We start from the raw sequence: 15367 nt of genomic DNA on the forward strand, positions 1-15367 counted from the left end.
TAATAAATCAAAAGTTGGTCTGTCACTTAATTCAAATCGCGATATGGACTAGTGTCTGTGAAAACTGAAATGCAAAAAGACTGGAAAAGAATTTAAAAAGACTGATGATAATGGCAATGTAGAGTTTGAAGACCTCTCTACCGTTTGCAAATATCTACACGGGTATAAGAATGCATTTCCTCAGCTCCATCGCATGTATGTGACCTCCCTTGTGATTGGAATATCATCTGCATCATGCTAAAGCTCTTTCTCCACTTTGTCTCGTGTTCTTACTCCCTTCCGCCGCACTATTGCTACATGAAAGAAAAAGAAATGTAGTTATTCTGGCTCAGGAGAAGGGCATAACCACAGGCCTAGATATGCATGCATTTGTTAGTCTTTTTGCACAGAAAAGCAGACGACTGATGCTTTAAAAAAAAAAAATTTTTGTAAAAAAAATACACAAAAAAAGAAATAAAATATATGAATAAAATAAAAAGACAAAAAAATGAAAAGATAGATAGATAGATAGATAAAAAAAAAAAAAAAAAAAAAAAAAAAACATAAATGCAGCCTCAAAAGGGCACAAGCCAGTGTCCTATTTGTGCCGGTCCCAAGCCCGGGTAAATGCAGAGGGTAGGGCATCAAACATAAAACCTATAAGACAAATCAAATGGATCAAAGGAGAAGATAGAGATATGGATAGGTGGACTGATATGATGACAGCATAGTTAGTATAGTTTTCTTTGCATAGATAATTAGAGAAGCTCACCCACACTTGCCCCCCCAATATTCTACATGCACCCCCTAATGGGGCTGGCTAAATCCGGCCCTGCCCTCAGTTGTCCTCAGTGTGAAAAGATGGATCTCAAAATCATACAGTCATTGTTGGAAAGGGTTCAAATACACAAAAATGCTCAAAAACCAAAGAATTTGTGGGACCTGATGGATTTTTCTGAAGAACAGCAGGCAGTTTAACTGTTCAGGACAAACAAGGGACTCATGAACAACTATCAGTAAACAAAACAGCTGTGGATCATTTAGGTAAGAACAGTATTAAGAATCAAGGGAATGTAAACTTTTGAACAAGGTTATTTTTATAAATTCAACTATTATTTTCTCTTGTGGACTATATGTAAACGATATAACGCATTTTGTATGACCCCTATACATTTTAAACTTTTGACTTCAATTGTTAATCTTCACGCTGTCATATAATAAAACACGGCAACAGTCACTGGCAGGAAGTGACAAATTATTAACTTTATATTTAAGACTTTAATCAAAAACAGCGCTTCTATGTGTGTTGATTTTCAGAGATTCGAAAAGAACAAACACAAAAGAGTCATTCGTTCGTGAATCGAAGTCAAAGATTCACTAAAAGAACCGACACATATGAGTCATTGCGCGTTCGACAACTCTTAACGCAACTGTACATATACGTTTTGTTAAAACGAGAATCCGTTCTCTGTTGTTCGCCACTCTATCCTTGACCTTCTCGTTTCCACGTCCTCCCGCGTCATAGTAGCAGGAATATTATCGAGGCGGAGCAGCAGCGTGGCTTCATCCTCCCGCACACGCGCAGCATGGGCACCACGCACGCGCACGTCCAAACAGCTAGCCATCCCACAGACAGAGCGGTTATATAGTTAACTGTGAAAGAAACCGGGTGAGCACATTTGTCAGAGCCTCTGAGCGAGCAAAATTATCACTGGCGCAGAGGTACGACACATTCGAGTTAAGTCGCAGCATGTTCACGTTAAATGGATAGCATGTTATGTTATGAGTGACACTAACAGGTTGTGTTTAAACTTTAGCGGCTAGCTGGTTGCTCGGGCATGCGAGTAGGTGTGGCGAGCACACGCAGAGGGTTCAGTGGGTGTTTGCGTGCGCTACATTGTACACCATGTTCTCTCAAATGTGGTGGACTTCGTTAGTGTAAATATCTCACGTCACTTTCGGGATATTTGCCAGCGGAAATGTGGGTTGCTGTGTTTATAGGAACTGTCCAGTTTTGAAGTGGTCAAGAGACAAACTTAAACAACTTTAGAGTTGGGTGTCTTGGTGGTGTCAGTGTTGCATGCATGGAAAGAATTCACATATCAATCAAGGGGTTTGTGAAATAATCTTACGTAACCGTTTTAGTTACATCTGCACTTCTGTTTCAGACTGGTAGCTCACACAAGCTGCCGAGTTGTCATGAAATAGTTCACCATTATATAAAAATTCTGTCATCATTTACTCATGCTGGGGAGCAAATTGAATGGCAACCTCAGTTCTATGTCTCAGTTCTAAAAAAAAATCTATGAATGGTGACTGAGGCTGTCAGACAGTCACTTTGTTTTCCACAGTTGAAAGTAATCGTTTTGAGGTTATAATAACACTTAACAGGTAACTGAAAAAAATAGTATTGTTAACTTAGTACTTATAAATGCCTTATAAAGTGTTTTTTTTTCTAGGACTTGTGAACGCTGTTATTTGGTCGTGCATGTCCCTGAGAGCCTGACATTTCTCTTCAATGGCTGCCTCTGGCTCCTCCACCACAGTGCCTGAAGGATTTCACTATGAGACCAAGTATGTCATCCTCAGCTACCTCAGCCTGCCCCCGACATCAAGATCAAGACCCTCAGAGACAGCCGAGGGTAAGAACTCAAAGGCCCGGTTTCACAGACAGGGCTTAGACTAAGCCAGGATTAGGCCATGGTTCAATTAGGACATTTAAGTCATTTTTATAAACATGCTTGGAAAAAAACATTACAGGTGTGCATCTTGAGACAAAACAAAGGCACTGATATATTTTAAAATCAATCAGTGCAATTTTGTTTCAGTTGAAACAGCTCAGACTTACATTTAAGTCTAGGACTAGGCTTAAGCCTTGTCTGTGAAACCGGGGGAAAGAGTTTAATTTAATCTCAGTTTACCAAAAAATAAAAATTCTATCATTAATTACTCACCCTCATGTTGTCTTGAACCCGTAAAACTTAATTTATCTTTGGAACACAAATTAAGATATTTTTGATGAAATATGATGCAAATTGTTTTGAAAAGTTTTATTAAAAATATTCATTCGTTTGAGAAGATAGACTCTTTGATTAACCTGTAAAGGGTTCAGCATTAAGATGGATTATCACAAAAGGCGCATTTGTACCACACTGAAAAAATACTGCCTTTACATGCCATCAGAAATGTCCTACTTCCCAGTTCTAATGTCATAGCTCTTCTTATACTGTCCATAGAGCTATTTTGCTGAGAATCTGGGTTGCTAACACCACCATTACAATTTCAGTCTCTCGTAGGGTTTGTCCACACTTACTGAGGTCACATTCCGGCTCCAGGAATCTCCATTTTGCCCTTGAACATGGACTATAACTCAAAGTGTTGTATACAAAGTGCCGTAACTAGTGTCATTTGATTGAAAAATGCCTGCAGGTATTGCAAGTAATGCATTAACAAATCCTTCAGAGTGCATGTGTTGTCTATACTTATGTCGCAGTCCATATACACTACCATTCAAACGTTTTTGGACAGTAAGAATTTTAATGTTTTTTTTTTGTTTTTGTTTTTTTAAAGAAGTCTCTTCTGCTCACCAAGTCTGCATTTATTTGATCCAAAGTACAGAAAAAACAGTCAAATTTTGCAATTTACTATTTAAAATAACTGTTTTCTATTTAAATATATTTAAAATGTAATTTATTCCTGTGATTTCATTGCTGAACTTTTAGCATCATTACTCCAGTCAGTGTCACATGATCATTCTAATATGCTAATTTGCTGCTCAAAAACCATTTATTATTATTAAATTGAAAACAGCTGAATATAATTTTTCCAGGTTTCTTTGATGACGTTTTAAAATATATTCAAATAGAAAGCAGTTATTTTAAATAGTAAAAATATTTCACAATATTACTGGTTTTGCTGTATTTTGGATCAAATAAATGCAGGCTTGGTGAGCAGAAGAGACTCCTTTAAAGACATTCAAAATCTGACTGTCCAAAAATGTTGTGTACAGTTGTCAAATTTGGTCCTGTTGGTATCATTTAGATGTCTTTGACTGATTCTCGCTTTGAGCAGTCAATGGCAGACGTTGTAAGGTGGATTCTCATGTAAATTGACTTTTAGGTTCTTTTATTTAGTCCTTGTGGAATTCAGAAGCGAATGCAAGAGTTTGTCATTGACAGTTAGCCTGGTTGACTTTAACACAGGATGGTATGGGCTTAAGCTGCCTGATTGAGATTTTGAAGCCTTGGGCATATCAGCGGTTCAATGAGGAATGTCCTGAGTCCTGCTCTGGTTTTCATTCAGTCAGCTTTGAAAGTAGCTTCTGATCCCTCTTTCCACTCGACCCGCTCTGCACTCTGACAGACTGTCATATGCGATCAGCATTGGCTTGTGCACATGCCACTGTTCAGAGTAAAGCTCAGCCTAAAAAAAACTGACCAAAGACTGGCCTGGGAAAAGTCAATGTGAGCTCCCATCTACTTTTGTAATATTGTAAAAGGCTTTATTGTCTGGACATTTTATACACACTCTCTTTAAATCTGTTTATTTCCTTCATTCACTGGGTCTATGTGGTTGAGAGAGCTGAAAGCCTGGGCCTGAACAAAGACTAAATAATTCACCAGTGTATGAATGAATAGGAACGCAATGGTTTAAGGCACCATAGAAAATCCACTTATTACAGACACTGTATTGTTTTAATATGTACTGACATATTAAAATAAAATAAAAGTGATAATCATAATTGATTTAAACGTAGCTGGACAGCGGATTAGATAAAACAGGCTTAACTTTCTTTTTGCCATTTACATATATTATCTGGAGCACTTGATATGTTGACATTTATGTTCAGAGGTGCTGAGTTTTACCCTGAATTGTCATTCTGTGTCTGTTAGGTTGTGTATCCAAAAGTCAAATTGTGTTGCTCCTATGACCTGATTTGCAAAAGGCAGTCCCTGCTGATAATAAATACATCTTTTGGATTGTTTGAGAGTTAGCAAAGTCCATCTGTGTGCATCTGAGTGCATCTGTGTTACAGTCAAGTGTCTTTGGCTCAGTTTCACCTTTAGTTTTCTTTCCACTTCACTTTTTTTAGCTTCATCAGTCATGTAGAAAATTATTCAGCTGAGAATTTTAATACCTGGAGTTTGCTGGCTGCTTTTGACTTAATATATTTGCATTAAATTTAAATAATTGCTTTTTTGAAAAAATAAATAAATAAAGGGATAGTTCACCCAAAAATGAAAATTCTGTCATTAATTACTCACCCTCATGTCTTTTCTCATGTAAGACCTTTGTTCATCTTCGGAACACAAATTAAGATATTTTTAATGAAATCCGAGAGCTTTCTGACACTCTATATAGATTTACAAATTAATAGTAATAAATAAATACTTTTTCCCTTCAAAAAAACATTAAATAAAGAACTCATTAGGGAAAAAGGAAAGGAAAGAAAGGAAAGGAGGTGACGTGAGGCCAAGTATGGTGACCCATACTAGGAATTTGTGCTCTGCATTTAACCCATCCATGTGCACACACACAGTAGTGAACACACACACCGTGAACACACACCCGGAGCAGTGGGCAGCCATTGCTGCGGCGCCCGGGGAGCAATTGGGGGTACGGTGCCTTGCTCAAGGGACTCACCTCAGTCGTGGTATTGAGGGTGGAGAGAGTGCTGGTTATTCACCTTCCCCACCAATAATCCCTGCCGGACCTGAGACTCGAACCCGCAACCTTTGGGTTACAAGTCCGACTCTCTAACCATTAGGCCACGGCTGCCCACAAAAAAGCATTTTGGTCACATTTGATCAGATAAAGGATTACATCAAATTAGGAAAAATTATAATTATTCATAACAGTTATATATCTGTAAGGTTTGAGTTTTTGAGGTCCAAAAACTTTGTTATGATTCTGTGCAGGAGAGAGCCATTCTACACAGGAAGTGAAAAGAGAGCAGAGCCTGAAGAAACAGATTGAAAATGAAATGAAGCAGCTGGAAGAGGAAATTGCGGCCTGTAAGATGTTTTTTTTTTTGTTATTACGCTGAATTTTCATGATAAAATGAACCTGAAATCTGGATCTTACTTAAAGTCATCTGCTTCTTTTCTGCCCAGCTTTTTCCAGGACTGGTTTTGATCAGCTCACATCCCCAGTGTTCAGTCCAGCCAATCCAGAAAGCTCCATAGAAGACAGCCTGGCAGTGCTGGGGGACCACGTCTCACTGGACTTGGACACACACCTGTCCTCCGCCACTCACACGCTTCTAAGCAGGTTCTTTTAAATGTCTGGGGAAAATTCCTGGACAATTTTAGTAGTTGGAAAAAAGATCTAGCAACGCTCTTGGCAGAGGGCTATGCCAGAAAAATGCATTGTGTAAACAGCCTGCACACACAGTTATTATAAGTTGGCTTGTAAAGTGAATTCAAATGACTATTCTTGACATTTTAACTTAAATATTGAAGAAAGCTTTCAACGTATTTTATGCTGATGTTTTTTTCCCCGAAGAGCAAGCAGTTTCAAATAAATGTGGAGAAATTATGTTAATTTTGTGTGTGGCTCTTGTGCAGTGATTTGGACTTTGAGCGCTTCAGAGCAGTGGTGGAGGAAGTGTCTTCTCATGCTCAAGGAGGATGGAGCAAGGTAATGCAAAACACTCAGCACATACACTACCGCTCAAAAGATTTTTTAATAGTAAGACTTTTGATTGGTAGTGTAAGACAGTAAAACACTTTTTAAAAATGTAAAATTTTGAAATATTTAAAAATAACAAATAATGCAATTTATTTCTGTGATCAAAGCTAAATGTTCACCATCATTACTCCAGTCTTTAGTGTCACATGATCATTCTAACATGCTAATTTGCTGTTCAAGAAACATTTTATTATTACTATTATTATTATTATTATTATTATTATTATTATTATTATCAATATTTAATTCAGGATCCAAAAATTTCCAAAGATCAGCATTTATCTTAAATAAAAACCTTTTTTAACATTAACTTTATTCAAAAGCTTGGAGTCAGGGTAATTTTTTTTTGTTTTTGGGAAAGAAATTATAGAAATAAAATAGTTTTATTTAGCAAGGATGCTTTAAATCAAAAGTGATGATAAAGAAGTTTATAATGTTACAAAAGATTTCTGTTTCAGATAAATGCTTTTCTTCTAAACTTTTTATTCATCAAAGAAAAAATTTGACTCTGTTTCTAGCTGTTTTTATTGTGATAAAAATAAATAATAATAATTTTTGAGCAGCAAATCAAAATATTAAAATTATTTCTGAAGGATCATGTGACTGGAGTAATGATGCTAAAAATTCAGCTTTGAAATCACAGGAATACATTTAATTTTTAAATATATTCAAATAGAAAGCTGTTTTTTTAAATAGTTAAAATATTTCAAAATTTGACTGTTTTTGCTGTACTTTGGATCAAATAAATGTTTGTTTGGTGAGCAGAAGAGCCTTTTTAAAAAAACATTTATTAAAAATCTTACTGTTCAAAAACTTTTAACTGGTAGTGTAGGTGCACACAAAGTGCCAAGAAGGCAACTGAGATGTTTTCACTGATTCATGAATGTCTCTTTCCTTCATTGTCCGTTTCTCTGTTTAGGTGTTGGTACCCTTAATATTGTTACAAGCCCTGCAAATTGAGGGGCAGCCACTGGAAACACTGCTAAATTATGGTTTGCATTACCTTGAGGAATCGCAATCAGACTTCATCATTCAACAGGGAGGATGGGTGAGTGTCTTATTTTTGATGAGTGATGTACCATCTGTTGATCTGGATGGTATAACCAGTTTGTTACCAAATCATAGGGATGCTCATTTTGGTTAATTTCCCTGACCGCCAACTGATGCTCGTTATCCGAACATTAACTGTTAACTGATAAAATTAGAATAATACATTTGTTTAAAATAAAAATAGAATGCACGAGTATCTGTGATGATACATAAAAAATACAAGTAAATGTTTTATTTTAACGTGTAAACAGCAGCATACAGAGCAACAACAAAAACTGCATTCATAACGTTACTCAAATTATCGCGCATCAGCTGCGCTTCTGAGAACAGAGAAAATCAGAATGAAATAACAAAAAAAGAATAATAAACACTAAATATGTATAGATTAAATAACTACCTAATTAAGATGACAAAACTAAAACACACTGAATCCTTCTATGCGCTTTGAAGAACTGTTAACGTTACCGGTCTTATTCTTCTCGTCAGACATAAAAAATATATAGTAGGCCAGCCTATACCTCAGTGTACCTAGTTTTTAACATGTGGACATGCTGTACGGATAGACTGGAGCGCTGCCTGTTAACTGTTAGATCCGCGAAAAAATCACCATCACAAAAATACTTTCAATTTGCGATTCGGGACTTCCATCCACTGTCATATGTGGAGAAACGTGTTTTCACAGCGTTCAATAGCCAATCACAGACATATCTGTTGATTTGTGGCCAATCAGAGGCAGCTATGTTACAATCCACTCACCACTCAAAGTGCAGGTTTCAGTTTTGCTGATTTCTACACCTCCGCAAACTCTCTCATAAAAACAAAGAAAGTGTAGACATGATGTAAATAAGAGATTAAATGTACAGTGTAAAGGTTATATTATTACTACTTATTAACTTTGTGAGGTTGCGATGAACTACAGCAATGTATGAGTGACAGCCTTCCAGTGATTGTAAGGGAACTATAGACTATATTTTTAGACTATTAATTCAGAATTTGAATACATTTATTCACGGATTCACTCTCTGATAACCCAATATCGTCATTGCCATCGTGTTGCATATAGGCTACTACATCAGTTACACAAACTAAGAGAAGGTAAAGCAGGTGCTTACTCAGCAAAATATGTCTGAACAGCCGCACTCGACACGCGCCCGTGAGTATTTTTTTTTTCACCATGCAGCAAATGTAAAAAAAAAATAATAGAAAAAAAAAAAAAAACGTTTAACTGATAGTAATAATTGATTCAAATTCTTACTGTCGGTTAACAGTTAAACGGTCAATATGAGCATCCCTAAAATCAAATGTTTGTTTTTTTCTTCTGACCCTCATAGAAAGCAACACAACTAACACATTCAAGGCTCAAAAAGGTAGTAAGGACATTGTTAAAATGACATCAGTGGTTGAATCTTAATTTTATGAAGCAACAAGAATACTTTTTGTGTATAAAGGGAAAACATAACTTTTTTTCGACAATTTCTTTTCTGGTGTCCGTCTGACACGGAACATAAGAAATTGTTTTCACAAAAAGTATCTTCGTAGCTTCAGAAAATTACGGTTGAAGCACTGATGTCACATGGACTATTTTAATGATGTCCTTGCTACATTTCTGGGCCTTGAACATGGTAACACTGCTGTCTACGCAGGGTCAGAAAGCTCTTGGATTTCATCAGAAATATTTTAATTAGTCTTCCGAAGATGAACAAAGGTCTTATGGGTTTAGAACGACATAAGGGTGAGTAATTTGCTCACCTTTCTATCACTTTAAAGGTCAGGTAAAAAGGCAAAACTGGGGAGGGATGGTCAACTACTGTGATTTTCAAGACTCCTGTCAGGAGAGGGAGCCAGAGCTGTGCTCATGTTTTTAACACATTACCTAATTCAGCTGCTGTTGGATAATGCTAGCACAATTTTACCAACACATTGTGTGTTGACAAATAATACTTATGTTAAATTTTTTTTGCTTAAAGTGTGCAGGACTGTGTTGATACCAAGGACTGTGCTGTCCATACAAGCCTTAGCAGTGTTCTTTTTAACGGCATTATGCAGTTATGCAACCATGTGATGGTCAAGATAACTTTATGTAGTGTTTTATCAACAATTTCACCTTCTTCTCACCTTTATGGCATTTCTGTCAAGTCGTTGTGGTCCTAAGCATATTTGTTTATGGTCACAATAAAGAATTACTCCTTAACTTAATGTTTTGCATAAAGTGGACACACATTCCCATTCATCTTATCAAAATGCAATTGTATGTAGGGTAATTTGATAGTTCAAACTTGAGATTGTTAATTTTGGAAGGCTATCATATCCATATGCAAATGTTTTATGAGAACAGCTCTTTAACTCTGTCAAATGATGTCGTAAAGCATGATGAAAGTCTTGTTTGTTCATAACATTGTATCTAGGTCACACTGTATCTCAAATAAGAGTCGTCCACATGAAAGGCTTAGTTCATGCGTTCTGTGTGCGAGATGAAGCACTCAGTCAGAATGATTAATTTAATTAGTGCACCGTTGACACTTACACAGAGAGGAGGGGAGACCATTGTTTTATTCTCCCGCTCAGTACAGGACCACATTCCAGTGATGGAGCGAGAGCTTTGGCATAGATGATACGGGATAAGCATCTGTGAGAGTTTGAATGCAGCTGGGAGGAGTCTGACCAGGAGGAGGAGACCGTGTGCAAACAAACCAGACCTCCTGCTCGCCAGTCCCAGCCCCATTACTCTGACAGCAACCTTTATCCTTTCTATACTTTCTCTCTGCCCACTCATTCACTTTATTTCTTTGTGGTCACTGCTGCGCACTAAGGAGCCAAACACAGGCAGGTAGGACAGCTGAATTTTTTTTAGATGTCTGGGCCAGATGAGATTATTCTCATGTGGTCCATTTGCACAACAATATGGTATATATTTAGGTATTTTTGACTGGTTTCTGGCTGTCCATCACGTAATGGCTGTCGGAGCGAAATTATAAATGGATAATAAAATGGCAAACACAAGGACACTTTCACAAGGTTTAGTTCTCAATTTAGTTCTCTCCATTAAATAGGTCAGTCAGGAAATGTTTCATTTAATGTGTAACCTGTTTTAGTGTAGTTGGAATGACATTGTTTGCTCATTTCTGCTTTTAGCTGAATATAAGTGTGTTTGGGGCACTCTTGTGTAAGCACAATAAACATAATAAAGAACAAAATAATAAAATAGGGCTCATTTGTAAAGCATAAAAATGCATCAACAGTGTGATGTACGAATGGTTTCAATGCACAATTTATGAAGAAAATTGTTGCATGAATGAGACCCAAAGCGTAGGACACAAATGATATGGGATATGTGTGTCTATTTTGCAAAACCCTGGTCGAAGCAGTGAGAAGCCATTTTGAAAACTAAAATACAGCATAAGTCAATTACACGTTCCCGCTGAATCATGCTGTCTGCTCTGATCATGATAAACTCCTGGAGGTCAAGGGAAAGCATTCAATTCACCACCAAAGGGGTAACAGATACCCAGTGTGTGGGACGTGTAGGACATTTTGTCTTGTGAGTAACCCCGCCCCTTTATCCCCTTCCTGTCACTCTGTTCTGTACGCAACACAGAGTTGACCTTCAGGCTGTCTGTGTCACATGGCACAGCAAAGATTCTTGAGATGGCTTGATGTGATGTAATTTGACTCCCGTTGTGCTGGTACAGACAAACCGCTACCAAAGCAATGTGCCCCTGTTGTATATGAGTAGGTGCTCAGAGCAGAGTTTGATCCACTTCAGGTCGCATCACCCTGCACATCACACAGCCCCGGCCTCTTACGTAACTGTATTTTACAGGCGATGTGCTGCTCTCATCACACAAACAGAGGCATACGCCGCCCCCACACACTTCAGAGATGAAGAACAAAAATAAATCTGATAAATCCTCCTATGAATCAGCTGGAGCAAGGCTGTCCCAGTTTGACTGCCTCTAAACTATGCACAGTGCTAGTTGAGATGGTGACCTGTATGCTTGACATCCTATGGGAGATTTAGAAGAATCTTTCACCTGGGTGTCTGAAGTTGGTTTAGATTTGGTTTAACAATATTAAACGTTTGCTTGTTTGCTTATGTACATTTAGGATGGGGTGTGCGATATGACTTAAATCTTATATCACTGTGAGTCATTTTATTTCACGGTAACGATATACAGTCAAAACACTTTCAACATTTCTCACATTATCCTTGTATGTTTGACTGTAAATCACAATTGAAGTTATTTTAATGATATCAAAATTTTTGATACCACAGAAATGTCAAAGTTCTTGTTACCAGTGTCCATATCACAAAAAAAACTCATGCTAATATCCTAAAAATTCTGACTACATACAATGTATAAAGTAATCAATTGTATAAAAACATATAAAGTGTATAGTGTAAAATAATTATTTATTTCTTCTTATTAAATTTACAAAAGTATGTTTTCATCACTGAATAAAAAAAAATAAAATAAAAAAAAGGTTATTGTGACTTTATCTCACAATTCTGACTTTTTTGTTTTATCTCATTTTTTGCAAATGCAAGTTTGTACTTCGCAATTCTGACTTTTTTTCCATGCAAATGTAAGTTTTTATCTCGGAATTCTGACTTTTTCTCAGAATTGTTAGATATAAACTTGCAATTGCAAGTTATTAAGTCAGAATCGCGAGATATAAGCTCAAAATTGTGACTTTTTCTCAAAATTGTGTGATATAAAATCACAATTGCAAGTTATAAAGTTAGAATTGCAAGATATAAACTCAAAATTCTTTTCTTTTCCAGAATTGTGTGATAGAAACTAACGATTGCTAGTTACAAAGTCATAATTGGGAAAATGTGAGTTTGTATCTCAAATTCTGACTTTTTTTTTCTCTGAATTGTTATAAATAAATTGCAATTGCAAGTTATCAAGTCAGAATTGCGTGATACAAACTCTGAATTGCAAGTTAGATATAAACTCACAATTAAATTTTTTTCTCAGAATTGTGTGATATAAACTCGCAATTGCAAGTTATAAAGTTAGAATTGCGAAATAAATTCTTGAAATTCTGACTTTTTTCTCACAAATGCAAGTTTGTATTTCGCAATTCTGACTTTTTTCTAAATTGTGAGTTTATATCTCGGAATCCTGATTTTTTTTTCTTTCTTAGAATTGTTAGATATAAACACAATTGCAAGTTATAAATGCTGATTTGAGGGGAGAAAAAAACTGATATGTTCTCAGAATTGAAAAAAAACTGCTATCACTTTAAGAGCTGAACGGATCCAATATACTGTTACATGTGTTTTCTTTCTCAGCTGTTTGCTTTTACTTTTAAAAAAATACTGTGTTTATGAGGATACTTGCAAAACCGGGAATTTTGGACACCTACAAGAATGTTTATTTAATGGCATATAAAACTACAAAAATAAGTCCGTTCAATACTCATGTGTGCGTGCCTCTCTGACAGTGCTCAAAATCTCTAAATTCCCTCTCACTGCTGATTGCATTTCAACAACTTGCTTTTAAACTGCAATGCTTAAAAACGCATGCAAACAATATGTTTTAATGACCACATAGCACAGCAACTTCACGTGAATATTCAACCACGATCGAGGCGATAGTACAAAATCTCTACCGGTTGACACATTTCTACCAGTTAATCATGTCTACCAGCATTTGGCCTACCCCTAATTTAGGACATGTTTAGATGTTTTAAAGGGGGAAATGTTAACTAATTTTTGGTCAAGCTGATGCTCTATTAGAGAATGAGCCGATTTATGCGGTGAGTTTCCTCCAGTAGGTTATATTAGATAACAACTGGTCTTGTTATCAGCACACACAGTTCAGCATTCAGAAGCGAAAAGTACAGTATGTGGAAATTACATATCTGGTGCATCCTCAGTGGGCAAGATATGTTTATCTTTGGTGCCTTAATAAAAAAAAAACTGCCTTAAAAGCATGTCAAATATGTGTATAGTGTCTAAAAAGAGGAAGCAGAATGTATTACCATTCACATTTATGCACACAACTGTTCAAAACGATTGAGATCAGTCGATTTTTAAAATAAAATTAATACTTTTATTTAGCAAACATTTTAAATTTACAATACAAACAAATTTAATTGATCAAAAGTGACAGTAAGACATTTATGTTACAAAAGATTCTCTTTCTCTTTCGTAAAAATCTTTTACAATATTACTGTTTTACTATATTTTTAATTTTAAAAAATTCATTGACTCCACTCTGTACAGTACTAGTGTATATTTAGTGTACACATTAGTTCTCATACTTGTTAGTGGCATAGTATTACCAAATGTTTATCGCTAGACAGGTTGTATGCTCTGTGCCTCACCCTATCTTCAATATTGATTACTTGCATAAACGCGAAATCATTTGAGTTTGGCAGGCATGCGTGAGCTTTTGTCTTTAGGTAAGGGTGGGTACATGTGCTTAGGGTGGAGTGGTGTATTGGCAACCCTAGGCTCACCTAAGAGAACACGCCTTACAGCATAACTTCATTTTTGGACAGTCTCTGGATAAGAAAGCAAGCCTAATCTTGCAGGAAACATCCATCTTACTCTACCATTTCAGAAAGGTATTGTCAATTTGTAATATGTACATAGAGTTTTTGTTATTTTAAGTTTACTTTTTAACCGTACTGATTCATGCTTAAGTCTGTAGAGCCAAAAAAAAAAAAAAAAAAAAGAAGAAGAATGTAACATTGAAAAGCATGAAAGAAACGCATGATTATAAATAATATATAATATAGAAAGGCACTACTGGTTGTGTGCTTACGGTCCTCTATCTGTTGGGAGCCATATGTTAATCCAGATGCTGGGGTCTAATGTGTTTTTGAAAGCATTCATGAGAGACAGGATTACATGTGAAACTAGATGCACGTGCACACTGGTGGATTACTGAAATCTAAAAGACCAAAAAAGGCACAGGAAGCAGAACAGTGCCCTTTAAGATGAGTATGCAAGGGGCAGTATATTAAGTTTGCTTAATGCAAATGAGCAGAAACTGACATGATAATGAGTTAAAATTCAAATAGGCTCATTTTGCATGCTTGACCTAGTTGTGGTAGACATGCAGAGCCCAGTTGCATATGCATACACCACAGCTGTGTGGTGAGGTTATTGTGCGGGTGACAGGAAGATGAAGACATGATTCTAGATAGGGACCCCGACTAACAATATAGTGAATACAGGTGGAGAGTGGGTTAACACACTTCCTACTGAGGTCTTGAAGACTTCCCTTGTTGCGAATGTTGTCGTTGCCCTCAGGTCTGTCTTTGTATAAAGACACAAAGAACTAAAAACACTTTAAAGTAAGAACTAATCAAATTAATCTGTTTATGTAGTCAGGACCAAGAAGCACATAATGAAAGCTTTTATCATGTACTAAAATGCAGCTACTATTAGCTAACACTTTATTTAGTTGATAGCTGTTCATCTTTGCAGCTTTGCATTCTAAAGTTGAATTTGTTGAGTCAACCATGAAGCCGAGGGAATTAATATTATAGCTGTATTACTCTTACACTCCACTGGGTGGCATAAGAAATTCAGGGACTAGTTATCCTGCCATGGTAAAGGTTTTATTTTAACAAGCTAGACTACCATTCAAAAGATTTGGGTTTGTCAGATTATTTTAATGTTTTGATT

General features: G+C 36.4%; 1 protein-coding gene across 4 annotated transcripts in view; it reads left to right on the forward strand.

Annotated features, from left to right (window-relative positions):
- Nucleotides 1–1569: 1569 nt before the first annotated feature.
- The window catches only part of bcl2l13 (BCL2 like 13), a 20644-nt gene continuing 6846 nt past the window's right edge, over nt 1570–15367 (forward strand). Inside the window, exons 1-6 of one of the 4 annotated variants that reach the window (XM_073850582.1) lie at nt 1570–1701; nt 2439–2621; nt 5898–5993; nt 6093–6249; nt 6546–6618; nt 7589–7717. In XM_073850582.1, the coding sequence (XP_073706683.1) occupies nt 2498–2621; nt 5898–5993; nt 6093–6249; nt 6546–6618; nt 7589–7717 (579 nt within the window). In that variant the 5' untranslated portion in view covers nt 1570–1701; nt 2439–2497. Of the gene's footprint in view, nt 1717–1882; nt 2093–2438; nt 2622–5897; nt 5994–6092; nt 6250–6545; nt 6619–7588; nt 7718–15367 lie in introns of those variants that run through there. The other 3 variants (XM_073850584.1, XM_073850583.1, XM_073850585.1) reach the window with 3 other exon arrangements.

Source organism: Garra rufa, chromosome 11 (genome assembly GCF_049309525.1).
Source record: "Garra rufa chromosome 11, GarRuf1.0, whole genome shotgun sequence".
NCBI lineage: Eukaryota > Metazoa > Chordata > Actinopteri > Cypriniformes > Cyprinidae > Garra > Garra rufa.